The sequence below is a fragment of the Candoia aspera genome, chromosome 4 (assembly GCF_035149785.1).
Source record: "Candoia aspera isolate rCanAsp1 chromosome 4, rCanAsp1.hap2, whole genome shotgun sequence".
Lineage (NCBI taxonomy): Eukaryota > Metazoa > Chordata > Lepidosauria > Squamata > Boidae > Candoia > Candoia aspera.
This window is the reverse complement of record NC_086156.1, coordinates 8422130-8436416: the sequence shown is the minus strand read 5'-3', so window position 1 is coordinate 8436416 and position 14287 is coordinate 8422130. Positions and strand designations below refer to the sequence as shown.

Below are 14287 nucleotides of genomic sequence, written 5' to 3'. Positions count from 1 at the left end.
GCACTGTCTCTGGGTATAATTCAGAGTACTGTTTTCATCCTTAAAAGCCCTACGAGGCTTGCCTCTTAGATATCTGGAGGACCACCTTCTCTCATTAGAAACATCCTGTCCGATGCACTCATCTCTGCTGGGGATGTTACTGTATCTATCTCCAGTGTGTAAGCAGCATGATTGGTGGGACTCAGGGCCAGCGTATTTATGATTTTCAGCCCACGGAACAGTTTCCCCTAGGCTAGTGCTGACTTTGACAATGTTCCATAAAGCAGTTCAAACTGTGTGATTTCACAGGGCGTCGAAACCCAATCCCACTTAATACAGTATCTGTTCTTGCTTAACTGATTGCTGTATTCTTATTCTCTCTCATTTTTACTATGCAATGATTTGTATTGTCTGTGTATGTTCACAGTTATAAATTGCCACAAATTTTAAGATTTGACAACGCAGAAATCCAATAAATAAATAATCAATCGGCAATAATGTCAAAAACTATTGACACTGATCTTCCATTAATGTTTTCTTAAAAAAAAAGAACAATTGAGAAGCGATGCTTTCTATTTGATTATAATTTATTCACAGACCACTGGCCTCAAAGCATAAGGTCTGTCCACTTCTGTGACACCTATGCTTTTGGTAAAAGCTGCAGTCATGGTTGCCCACTCTTTTGATTTGACCTGAACATTCTCGGGCAACAACCATTTTTGAAATATACAGAAAAATTGGTATTTTTATGTTTCGAAAATGCTTGTTGCCCGAGAACGTTCAAGTCAAATCAAAGAGTGGACATCCGTGACTGTAGCTTGATTTTACCATTTATGAACAGAAAGCGCTATGGGGGAAGGAAAAGGAAAGGGCTGGTTCGTTTTAGATCCTGCCCCTCTTCCTGGCTTAATCAGCGTTACCATCGTGTTTAGTTTCTGCTGCTCCTCCTGCAGATTGCAATTCACTGATATGATTAAATTTGATAGAGTGATAATGTATGGAAACAGTGATTAATCAGAAGCTCCCTAGCAAATGGAAGATGTTTGTTATTGTGTCACCTGCACTGTAAATTGCATTTCCCTTCTCCCAGCCTGACACTGTCTGACACGGTATGGGGAGGGGGTGGAGCCAATGCAGTTGATCTTCTGGGTACTCTACAGATCTGACAGGAGAAAACACTCATTGCTCTATTGTAAAGGCACTAATAATAGGACTATGTAGATAAGTTGTGAAAATGGCAGGTCCTCATAAAGAGAACTTGCCAAGTGATGCTGAGGAAAGCTCAGTTGCACATCTGCAGGGGCTGTAATAGGAGGGAAAAATGTAATTTCATTCAGCAGTCTCATTCGAACATGATTTGCATGAAATGCTGTATAGAGCTCTATCCAAGAAATGTCAATCATGACCACCTGATACCTTGTATCATGTTTAAAAGAAAAGGAAATGCTTTCCAGACTAGCTGGAATTTGCCACCGCTGCTGCACAGTAATAGACTGAAAATTTCATTTACTGCTGCTGCTCTAACAGCACCGCCATAACAAAAACACAATTTCTATGGCAGCCATGCAGCAGGCTAGGGTTTCCCCCCCCCCTCTGTATTTGATGTCTAACATTTAAACAAATAACAGTACAAGCGTGTAAACAGCTATCCTTTATCAAATGGTGAAAATGATGACAGGACGCTTTTAATACATATCCCCAATGGCTACAAATAGCCCACGTATTACGTCTCAGTAGGTAAAATCTTCATACGTGTTTGCTGCATCTCAGAAAAACATTCATCTGGAGCCAGAGTTCACCAATTATAAGATAACTCATAAATGTGCCAACTGCATAAATAACACCACCATCAGGCTCCATCTGAGTTTCATTTAGCACTCTGTATGAACTAGGAAGGTGGACTTGGTTTCTCCTAACAAGTCATTTCCCAGGTCACGGGGGCTAAGGGGATCGTGGAGAGCATCGTCCATCATCCCTCTGGTAGAGAACCAACAAAGAGCAATCAAGCAACATACACCACCACACCGCTTGTTCCCACATGCACCAGAATTCTTCACAATTCTGACTTACTCCTGAAGAATAACCCACAAACTACCAGCAAGATCACTGCAGGTTTTTAAAACAAAAATCACCTCACCATATGTACATTGGTTTAATTTTTTTGTGATTAAAAAAGTGAGGCCGAAGTGGTGTTCAGTACAGAGCATTAAAAGACATTAATCTTTTCATTATAACACCATGGGAATATGTTCCCATATTTCTGAAAGATATTTCTGAATTTCTGGGTGTTAATGTAACAATGTGAATTATTTTTTTAGCTTTATAAAAGCTGAAAGGGGGCTAAAAAGATGATGTAGTTCCAGTCTGGTTAATGAAGGCAGCGTTGCTCTGAGTGTTCCTGTTATGAGTCTTGATGAAACTGTAACTGAAGGAATACAAAGCTGGGGGAAAAAACCTGGGAAATTCACAGACTACAAAAGTATGAATGGGGAAGAAAAATGGGAATATTCAGTGACATTCAGAGAGGCAAGTCAACCAGGTGTAGTAGATTAGCTAAGAGGAGGAACTGGCTACTGTGTTTAGGAGAAAAAGGGTAAGGAGATGGCAGAGCAAGCCAGTATCAAATCAGCTTCTGGTATTAAAACAAAACAAAAAAATAATAGTCTTCCCATTTACATTAGAAATATGCAATTTGTGTTTTAAACCTGTAGTATTTAATGCCCTTTTATTAAAGAGGAGCAATTTTATTTATTCTGAAAGGGCTCTAATGGATGGAGGAGTACTTATTATTTTGAACCCAGCCAGTGTGTGCTTTTTTTTTTAACTCCCCACTGGAAGTTTTTACAATTAAAACAAAATTAATTCAGCTCTGAAAAATTCATTGACCTTTAAGCTTTTAACAAACAATTTTCTAGCTCACAGATCACTGTCAATATTTGCAAATCCTTAAAATTATATTTCACTGGCACCACTTTTATTTGCCGTATTAATATTTCTTTACAAATGTATGCTTATCCATATCAGAGAAGAAGAAACAGCTGCTACTCACGGGAAATCTCTGGGGTCCTACGGCAGGTCTTGGCTGGGTTGGGACTGGCAGCAAGGGCACTAAAAACAAGGAGCACACCTTTTAAATCAATTTGTTTTAGCCAAGACTCCAGGCCATTTTCATATGCAGCCACATTCACAGGCAGCTGCTTCCCCATTCTCCCCAACAGCTGCAGGCAGGCAAAATGTGTTAACACCATGCAACAGGGCAATTAGGATGCTGATGGCATAGGCTCCAAAATTAAACAAGGCATAGGCAATTTGAAATATTTGTTTTCGTAAGTACCACACGTTACAGAATGAGGGGACAAAATCCTGACAGCGCTGCATCAGAGGCCTGCCATGATTTCCCAAAATTCCAGATGCAACTGATTCCATTGGTTAATTCACATTAATTCAATTATAGCCCTATGTACGCTTACTAGGGAATAAGACTAGTTAAGCTCAGTTGCACATATTCCTGAGTAAACATGTTCTATATTAGGTTATCGTTCACACCATGTTGCACCTCCTAAGATAAGGCAATCAAATGATTTCAATTTTTTAAAATGGAGCAAATGGAAAAAGGGAGTATACAAAACTAAGGAAGATATGGGAGAAGGAGTCTGTGCTGAATTAGCTGTTCTACAAGCAAGCTCTCTCTCTCTCTCTATACCCTGCTCTTACTGTTGCTCATCTAAGTTACAAAGCACATTGAATTAATAGAAATTTCTGCATCAGAATTACTCTGACAAGAGACCTTAAGGTAAAGTAAACTTGTGCTATGCAAATTCCTATTTGATTATAATGTAAGAATCACATCCCTGAACTCGCTACATGAAACTCTAGGCACTCATTTCTTTGTTTCAAGAACATATCCTTGCTTAAACCTTCACCCACTATGCTAGGCCATGACATAATTTTATTTTGGGTTCAGCATGTTAGTGTGAACTCTTTCCAAGGGGGAAAAAAATAATGTGGCACTGCAGGACAATTACTACTTTGCTAGCTTGTGAGACAACCTGTATTATTCAATACGGCACAGAAACCCAACTCCTGGCTTAAACTTATGTGAATTTCTCTTTCATGCATATACCTGAAACACATATTTCATATCCACAAAGAAACCCCCTTCCTGTCTTCTCCTATCCTGTCAGTCTATTCTGCAGCTCCCTTGCTTGCTCCTTTGCTTGCTAATTTTTAAGTGAGAGTTACAAATGGCCTCACTCCAGAGGCTCTCAGACATGCGCAAACCCAGTACGAAGCACAATTATCATAAAAACCGGTAAAACTGTGAGCAATAGCAAACAACAAAGTTCTGCAGCCCTCTACATCCCAAACTCTCTCTTTTGCCCACAAAGCTACTGTGGACCTTTTTTTCCACACTTCTTCCAGTAGAAGCCCTTCCCATCATCTAATTCCAGGGGATGAATCTGAGAAACTCTGTGTAGAAATCCGCTGGGTGGGCTATGAAAATAAAGATAACATCAAAAGCCAAAGAAAGTCCTTTGACCTACAGTGATCAGCACAGTGGATGATGATCAACAGCAGCTCTCTTGGCTTCTCTCTCTCCAAAGAGATTCTGAATAACCAGGAACGTTGACATCCACGTACGTGCTCTACTTCTAAGCAATGGGCTTTTCCCAGTACATTTGTACTGATGCCCAGATGAGGATAAAAGACCTACCCCAGACTTTCTTGGAAAAGATTCCTACCTTGAACAGGTGTTACTACAGTTCCTTTGAAGTGTGGATTTATGTGTATGTTTTTTGGCTGCTGGGATGCCACCGAAGGAGGAGTCATCAGTATCCTTGGGGTTTCTACTTGGGATGGCATATGAATTCCTTGAGGGGGAGGGGGTGGGGTATGATGCTGAGTGGGGATGGGGAGCAGACCCTGGAGCTGTTGTGGCTGTTGCGGCTGCGGCTGCTGTGGTTGCTGCTGCTGCTGCTGGAAAAGGTTCCTAATGGGTTGCTGATGACGAAATATCCTGTCTGAATGTGTCTGAAATTAAAAACAGAAAACACTATTTCCATTACTTGGAAAATTTAAGAAGTTGTCCCCACAATGCAGCAGAAGTCTTATATGGGATTAAGCAAATTCATGGCTGCTGATAGTACCTTCGTATTCATAGGTTGCCTTCAAACTTACTTACTTATTTAATTTCTATCCCGCCTTCATTATATTTATAAATAACTCAAGGTGGGGAACATACCTAATACTCCTTCCTCCTCCTATTTTCCCCACAACAACAACCCTGTGAGGTGGGTTGGGCTGAGAGAGGGACTGGCCCCAGGTCACCCAGCCAGCTTTCAGGCCTAAGGCGGGACTAGAACTCTCCTACCACGCCTGATTGGCTCTTGGGCTGAGAGAGAGGGACTGGCCCAAGGTCACCCAGCCGGCTTTGATGCCTAAGGCGGGACTAGAACTCTCATACCACGCCTGATTGGCTCTTGGGCTGAGAGAGGGGGACTGGCCCAAGGTCACCCAGCCAGCTTTCATGCCTGAGGCAGGACTAGAACTCTCCTACCACGCCTGATTGGCTCTTGGGCTGAGAGAGAGGGACTGGCCCAAGGTCACCCAGCCGGCTTTCGTGCCTGAGGCGGGACTCAAACATTCTCATTTAAGCAGCTAAACCCAGCAGGCCTTCTACCACTTTAACCCCCAATCCAACTACCGCTACTGCATTTAAGGTACCGTAACAGCTGTCTGGGTTGGCAGCAAAGCAGGCCTGTGATCCTTCATTCTCCCTCTTTCATTGTTGTCTCTTCTTTGCTCTCCCAGCCCACGACACATTAATGGCCCTCCTCGTCTTCCTCCTCTTCGGGAGCCGTACCGCCCCTGTTTTAGCTGTCTTTCCCGTTCTTCAAATTCAAGTAATGCTGCTTTGGCTTCTGCAGAAAGTTCTGTTAGATGAAAGAAAAGGTAATTCCGTATTTGCCAGAAGGATTAAGAGTTATGAACTGGTAACAGTTTCACTACACTAGCAACAACTGCGTGCAAGTAAAACACACTCAATTAGCGTGGCACATACTTTAAGACAATCTACTAACATTTAAAGAATTAATTTGATTGCATCCTTTTAACTTGCAAATGGAAATGCATACAGTCTGGCAACGATAAAACCCTTTACTCTCTCAGGAACAGTCTCACCACTGATTTTTTAAAATAAGGTTTAGTTTATTTAGTTTATTCTAAATAGTTTTACTTCACTCAGAGTTGGACTCTGGCTGGGCAGATCCTTTGGAAGTGACTGAGGCACGCCTGAGCCCTGTTATCTGGGAAGAGTTTGAGCCAGATGATCTCGAGGAAGTGGACAGGGTCCTCGTGGCTGTGAGCTCAGCCACCTATGTTCTGGACCCATGTCCCTCCTGGTTGGTTAAGGCCTCCCAGGGGGTGGCATGTGGCGGAGTCCAAGCAGTGGCTAAGGCCTCTTTGTGGGAGGGTGTGGTACCACCTGCCTTGGAGGTGGCAGTGGTGCACCTCCTTCTCAAGAGGCCATCCTAGGACCCTGCTGCGTTAGGCAACTTTCAGCATCTTCAACCTTCCCTTTTTGGGGAAGGTTGTTGAGAGGGTGGTTGGCATGCAGCTTCAGAGGGCCCTGGATGAAGCAGATTATCTAGACCCTTTTCAGGCTGAGTTCAGGCTGAGGTATAGCACTGAGACAGCATTGATTGCACTTGCTGATAACCTTTGGAGATGTCAGGATCACTGGCAAAGAACCACGCTGAGCCGAAGTTACAACTCTAGTTTCTTTATTGTTCTTGCCATATACAGAATCTTGCCAGACTAAAGGTCCCCTGACTGATCTAAGGGAGAAAATATTCCTGGGACTCTAGGGCAGGGCCAGCCTAACTTTCTTTGTCGGCCTGCCAAGGCTTTTGATGCTGTGAGAATGCTTATCTCCCTGGAATGTGCTCTCTCCTCCCTCAGCTCTGAGATCCATCACATCACCCCCCTTCTCAGGGATACACTCCATCACAGGAGGGCTCGGGTTGGGGTGGTGCAACTGTCCTGGCTCTGCTGGCTCTCAGAGGCTTTTGATACCATCAGCCACTGTATCCTTCTGGACTGGCCTTGGGGACTGGGAGTGGGAGGAACTGTTTTGCACTGGTTCTCTCTGTGGCTGGTTCCAATCAGTGTTGGTGGGTGAGGAGCGGTTGAGCCCTGGGCCCCTGCAGTGTGGGGTGCCTCAGGCCTCAGGTCTCTCCCCTCTCCTCTTCAACATCTACATGAAACCGCTGGGTGAGGTCATCCAACAGCATGGGGTAGGGTATCATCAGTACACTGATGATACCCAGTTATATATCTCTCCCCCTGGCTGGAAGGTGATGCTGCTGTGGTGCTATCCAAGTGCCTGGAGGCTGTCTGGGTGGGGATGAACTGACTTCAGCTCAACCCTGACAAGATGGAACGGCTTTGGGTTTTTGGCTCCCCAGGGTCTGGTGACTTGTCATCTTTGACTCTGGATGTGCTGGGACAGGATGGAATGGAATGAGGGTATTTGGAGCTTGCTGCGGGGCATCCTTTGGGGGCTTGCTGCTTGCTCCTTTGGGGGAGACGGGCGGTAACAAAATTTGAATAAATAAATAAATACCAAGGGAATGATTAAGGCACAGGGTTTTTGTTTGATTGTTTTATGATTGTTTTATAGTTATTGGTTTTATTGTTGTTGTGAGCCGCCCAGAGTTGCTTAAGATGGGCGGCCATGTAAATCAAGCAAACAAACAAATAAATGTTATCAAAGGCAGCAGATTCAAAAATATATTGATGGTAGCCCATTAGAGCAAAGTCTGGGCAATATTCCATTCTAAACACTTGTTTCTTCCTTGCTCCTTTCTCACAAAGATACATAACGTGCCTCTAATAGTGGGAAACTACGTAGTGACTATCCTAGGCTTTTTATTTGGAAGTCTTCAGGAAAGAAAAGATGCCACTACATTTGTAAGACTAATTAGAGCATTGCTTCTATTTTAACTGGCACACTCAGAACCATGTTAGTCCATTCTGTCCCTGCTATAATTTTTGGCTACAATCTTGAAAAAGGAGGCACAAAATGTTCTGAAAAATAGCTAATTCAGACTAAAACTCATACAGAAGGATGTTCAGTTTTAAGGAGAGTAAACACGTTGTTGCTACTGGCCCTCCTTATCCAGCATGTATCTGAACCAAACCGAATTCAGAGCAGAGAGTATCTGGCCTGGGAAGGTAGACTCAAAGAAGTCAGGAATATCCTCTGCTGTTAAAATAGAACTTTATTTTCCACGTAACTGGAAGAACAACTCAGATTCTAGTTTGTACAATTCAGTCTTATATATCCATTTTCAAAGCAAGATGCCACTGAAGAATAACAAACCAGAGTAAAAGATGGGAGGAGAATCCTCCTTAGGGAATGTCACACCCATAATGGGTACCATCAAAATAATTACTGCTTTAACAGTAGTGAAATTATGTCTCATTTAGACTCAAAAGAGGGGAGGGGATGACAAGAGAGGGGGTGGATTCAGGGCAAGTAATTTCCCTTCAGTTTCACACGCAAATATTCATGCCAACTTTTGACTGCCTTGACTTCAGGAAGCCCCCAACTTGAAAACAGGTGCCTATAAAACCAGCCCCACCCTCCCTGCTACTTAATGGTATCCGAAAAGTTCTCCATCAAGCTTCCTCTGAGAAGCCACGCTACCTCTAAAACCATTACTGTAAAATACCAACCTTACTGCCCGAAATACGATCAAACACAGAGCTGAGTCCCTAATTAGGAGTTTCACTGGAAGGGAACTTATAATGGGAGGTTATTTCCAGAACATCAAAGATGTATTGTTTTCGCTTTCAAAACATTTCCTTTCCTGAAAGTGAGGAGGGAGCCTTTGTATTAAAAATGAAAGTCCACTCATTCTACAGTACTTCTTTAAATAAAAAGCTTTTTTAATTGCACACAAGCAAAACCAAAGTCTGGAATCCAAAAGACCATGTGTGGTCCTTTACAAATACACAGGCCTTTTCGGATGCTCAATTTCAGAGCACAAATGCTCTAGAAGCGATTTTGGAACATGGGACTCATTTCAGAAGCATTCCATGAAACACAAGAATCAAATTATGCTTTTTTGTCCTCTCGCTTTTATAACTCTTTGAATTGTTGTCCCTCAAGCATCTATTTCATGTTCATCAATGCTTTCAGCCCCAAAGATTCTCCTTTTGAAAAAACAGCATGTAAGACATACCACTGCTGCATTCATAAGGAAAAAATGTTTAACATATTTTTACCAGCACACATCCAATCTTTATTGCAGAAGTCTTTCACACACAGCTAATGCAGTGAATCAGCAATTATTTCTCTGGTCCCTCCAAGTGTCAAAATTAATTTGGCTACCCTTGGTAATAAAATGGTTTCAAATGCCATCTTTAATCAGCAAGTAAGGATGCTTTCCTCCAATAGAGACAACCTGTCATGAAAGGTCACCAAAAAGTGACAGAAAGGAAATTACGTTTGGAATTTCAACTAAAATATTAATTTCTATTTTAAGTGTTTTCTCAACTTATGTCTAGATGTTAAAGTAAAAATTGTAACCGCTCAATGGAATTCCATTTCTATACCCATAATTCTTATTAAGAGCAATCAGTCCTGAAAGAAAGTAATATTTATTACGCCAGTTTTACTACATTTTTCACTAATAGACAACAATTATTGCAGATCACTTAACAGCTCTAGCTGACAATGGCTTTTTACAGAAAAACTTGAGTAGGAACTGCAAAACTTGCATAATATATATTTGCAAACTGCTTATCCGATATCACAAAGCTATTTTTACTGACCACAGCATTTTGATACTGTCATTTATGATAGCACAGAAACAGCTATCAATTAAATCACATGTATTTCCAAATACTCTTCTACAATAGTTCCATACAGGCTGCTTGCTAACCTTGTACTTTTCAGATGAGAGGTGACAAATTAAAAGGGAATTTTTCCCCATAGGAGAAAAGCTAAGCACAATAAATTTTGCTGGCAGTTTCTTAGAATCACCCTAGACTGATTTTTTCCAGCTGAACTCTAGAGAGCAGCTCTCCAAATGTTCTATTATCAAAGCACCCACACTATAACCTATCTTTCCAGGCTTAGCCCAATGTGCTTGTTTTAATAGGACTAAATGGCTTTAGAATTGCCTGTAAGGCCCTCTTGATATACTCATAAAGTCCCAGCACAATTCCAACCAACATAAACTCTGGGAATAGGATAAAAAATGCAGGGAACATTGGGATGGGGGTGAGAGGTTGGAGAAGTCTGATTTATAATCTGGATATCTGTAAGCCATTCCCACAGCTGCCACTCTGAGCAACTTCTGTGACTTGACACACAGTATTTGAATTGACAGAGCTCAGTAATTCCCAGTAATGGGTAGTTCAGATTCTAAGATATTTGTAATGATTCAGCCCAACTGGTGAACTGTCATGCTAACGTCACTGAATATGAAAGATGTTTCAAACTGTCAGATTCATCTACCCCACCCCGCATGCTAAACTTTCTAAACTGATCTTTTACACAAAAGCAATAGCTGTGTGAAAAGTATGCTGTATATATTGATCTCAAATATTTTTATTATTTACAATAGACATTCCTCAATTAAGCTAAAAATTAGAAGTACATATAGGTTTGTTTTTTTTAAAAAAACTCTACTTAGCCCAGTCATAATTTAAGTGGAAAAGTAGCAAGAAATCTTGCTCAGAAAAACCTAGCATCCAAAGGAATGGTGGAATAATACCCAGGGAACAGCATTCCAGTTTCAGGGCCATTTCAAAAAGACTAGACAGATAGACAGACACCTAATGTTTAAAAACATTAGAACCAATGAGGAAAAGGCAATTTAAGACTTCAAAGAACTACGTAAGCATTTTAAAATGTGTCTGGAAAAATAATTATCTAATGCAGATGTTTTAAAGCACTGTAATATAGCTTATCTTGTCCATGTGACATTTTATATTAGCTAAAGATTCTGAATCATCTTTGGGAGCAGACCAGTGAAAGCTGTGTTGCAATAATTTCATCAGGAGGTCATTAAAGTATACAAGTGGCTAAATTTCTCTTCCTGCAATGGACAAGATGGAAAAACAAAGTTGTTGAGAGGTGTATCAGCCGTAACAGTTACCTGAAAGTTCAAGGTGGAGCCTAAAACATTTCAGTCTTCAAACCTCTCCTACAACAGGAACGGCAGATTTATTTCCACCCACTCAGCTTTCAAATCTGCTTTGCCTAGACCAGGAACGAACTCAATTCCAATCAACCAGCATTGCTAAAAGAAGCTTCAAGCTGCAGTTCTGCAACCCCACAAAAACCATAAATTCTACATCCTTCACTAAACTGAAGCAAAGATCATGGAGCTCAATTAGCTGAGACCTTATCTCAGACATCATCTTTGGAACAGAAGACAACATAAAACACTTGCTGTTTAATGGGTACTTTAGAAACAGAAACATACGAGGAAACTATTAGTTCACAGAACTGCTAAGTCAGTCTTTAAAACAGCAGCATTTCTTCAAGAGGCTTTCTATTCACAAGACTTGAAACACTTAACATTACTTTTATACAAGACATCAGACCAGACAATGATGTGCCCCATGATAGTTTCACGACAACATGTTCTGTTAGAAAATTACAACATATCTTCATATTGATCTTGAAACACAGAACATTTCAAAAAAAGTCCTGTTTGAGTGTAGTTTCACAAGATGTCATACGGAGATTCTAAATAATTCATTAGCAATCCTGCTGATTCCACCTCGCTATGACATCAATCTGAGATTTCTTTCAGGTACTATCTTTAATTAGCCAGTCCTTCCAGAAAAGCTGATTTGACTCTCAGGCTGAGCAGACATTGTGTTGACACCTCAACATGTTTGTTCCCGTATTAGGAAGGGTAAGGCATATCTAAATTTACCAGATTATATTATTTTACATATATAACACTGCCACAAGACCTTTAAAATCTTCCCATCCTGAATAAATAAGTAGACCTTGGGTTATGACAGCAACTGGGACCAGAATTGCCGCTGCTAAGCGATGCGGTCGTAAAGTGTGATGTCACATGACCACATCGCTTAGCAACGACAATCCTGGCAGTCCCAGTTGCTGCTGTAACCCCAAGATGCGTAGCTTGTTAAGCAGGAAGGAGCAGGACTCCCAGGTAAGGAGCGCAGGGGAGATGCCACACGCAAGTCAGGGAGGGCTGGCCCAGGCTGCGCACGAGTCAGTGGAGGCCTGGGAGAGGGCTGGCACTGGCCACACGGTGCTGCAGGTGGGAGAAAAAACAGGAGCGACTAACTGGAGCAACCTATGACCTTCCCTGCCAGCTTCCCCGTTGACTTTGCCTATGGGAAGCTGGCAGGGAAGGTCGCAAATGACAATCAGGTGACCACGCCTCCTTGTGACGTCATACTCGCGAGCTGGACACCAGAGTACCCAGATCATGATCACGTGACCGCGGAGATGCTGTGATGGCCGGACCTTCAAGGACTGATCGTACATGTTTTTTCAGCACCGCCGTAACGGTCGCTGAACAAATGGGTGTAAGCCGAGGACGACCTGTACACAGTTCAGAACTATAAAAGTGCCCTTGAACTGCAAATTATCACTGCTTTTACTTCATCCATTTTACTTCCTTTCTGCCCTCACTGCTTATAATTCACACCTCCTGAGCAGCTATTTATATTTTTAATTTTTATATTATTGCTTGGTGATTTTCATAAGAACTGTACATGTAATATGTTAGTTCATTGCTGTAATACCAATAAAGAATCTAGTTTTCTGACCATTCCTCCAATGTCTTACCCAAAGTTTCTGGAATGTTTCTTCGCTCCCTTGTTACATCTGATAGCCTGATAATTGTCCCTTCCTTCCGTTCAGTTTTGAAACGTAACCGACCAGACTCTTCATCATCTTCCTCCTCCTCATCCGACTCCTCTTTGGTTTCTTCTTGAAACTCCAGATTTTCAATAACTGCCTGTAACAGAGGGGGACAGGACAGATACCCACTGAGCAGATTTACAAGGCTTTCAAATTAAAAGAAAACTTTAAATCAGTTTAGTGGGAAGTCCTTCATATGTAGCATCATATATGCTGCCTATATATGGTATCCAAACATTCATTCATTCATTCATTTTCTATCCCGCCTTTATTATTTTTATAAATAACTCAAGGCGGCGAACATACCTAATACTCCTTCCTCCTCCTCTTTTCCCCACAACAACCACCCTGTGAGGTGGGTTGGGCTGAGAGAGAGGGACTGGCCCAAGGTCTAAATCATGGCCCTTGTATGTTAATTTCACCATGCAATAATAAACCACTGTTCTTTTCTTAAAATTCACACACTGTTCAAAATTATAGTACTATGTGGAATTTCTGCACCCAAACCACTAAAATAGTATAGGAAAAAGAACTGATGTGATTAACAACAATTAGCTTAAACTCAGATGGTAACCATAATTATTGGCTAAACCACCTTAGGAAATGGTGTAGTTTTAGGACAGGCAAGGAAGGAGAAAGATGGCACCACAAGTGCATTTTGGGAATCAAAGCTTTTACTCAAAAGAGCTAACACTCTGAAACATCTTTACGGAAATAATATTTATACAAGCAATAAATCCAACGCATTGGATTTCGTTGGGGAGCAACTGTGGAACAGGGAGGACTTCTTTATAGCTTGCCTGTGAGCTTCCAAGATGTATGTTTGATCATTGCCACAAAAGTCTGTACTAAAAATCAGTGTTTCGTATCAAGATAAGAGAGTGCTGTACCTCTTACTAGGAGTTCACTGGGGAAGCCTGAACTGCTTGAAAATTTTGTCAGACTAAACGATATAAAGGGGAATGCTGCAAAAAATACTGAGTGGCTACTTCCTTACTGTGTTAGCAATGTTCATTCAACATTGAATTCAGTGGAAATCATTGCGGAGGAAGCATATTTAGGATCACAGCCACAACTCTTAACAGAAGTTTGAACATCCTTCTCACTGCTCACTTCCTGTAGCGGTTTAACCTCCCGTAAAACATAACCAAACACAACTAGTAGAAAATCGGTTAATAAAATTCTTAGTACTGTAGCAGAAATAACATTTGAATGAAGTGGAATTATAGCGTTTTCAGTTGGGTGACTTTGGCAAGATTCCTCTATCCAAAGCCTTAGGCTATTCTCTTACTTGAAACAGAAACCGTTTGAATGATATAGGCTGGTGTCTTAATACTCATAGACTACATTTTTCAATTACTGAAATTAATCTGTTAGGAATGA

General features: G+C 41.4%; 1 protein-coding gene across 4 annotated transcripts in view; it reads right to left on the bottom strand.

The window, feature by feature from the left end:
• The window catches only part of RBM33 (RNA binding motif protein 33), an 84311-nt gene that overhangs the window by 51934 nt on the left and 18090 nt on the right, over window positions 1-14287 (bottom strand). For all 4 annotated transcript variants that reach the window (XM_063303375.1, XM_063303376.1, XM_063303377.1 and 1 more), the window contains exons 7-10: window positions 12830-13001; window positions 5704-5912; window positions 4722-5010; window positions 3029-3087 (exon numbers count right to left, since the gene is read on the bottom strand). In XM_063303375.1, the coding sequence (XP_063159445.1) occupies window positions 3029-3087; window positions 4722-5010; window positions 5704-5912; window positions 12830-13001 (729 nt within the window). The remainder of the gene's footprint in view (window positions 1-3028; window positions 3088-4721; window positions 5011-5703; window positions 5913-12829; window positions 13002-14287) is intronic.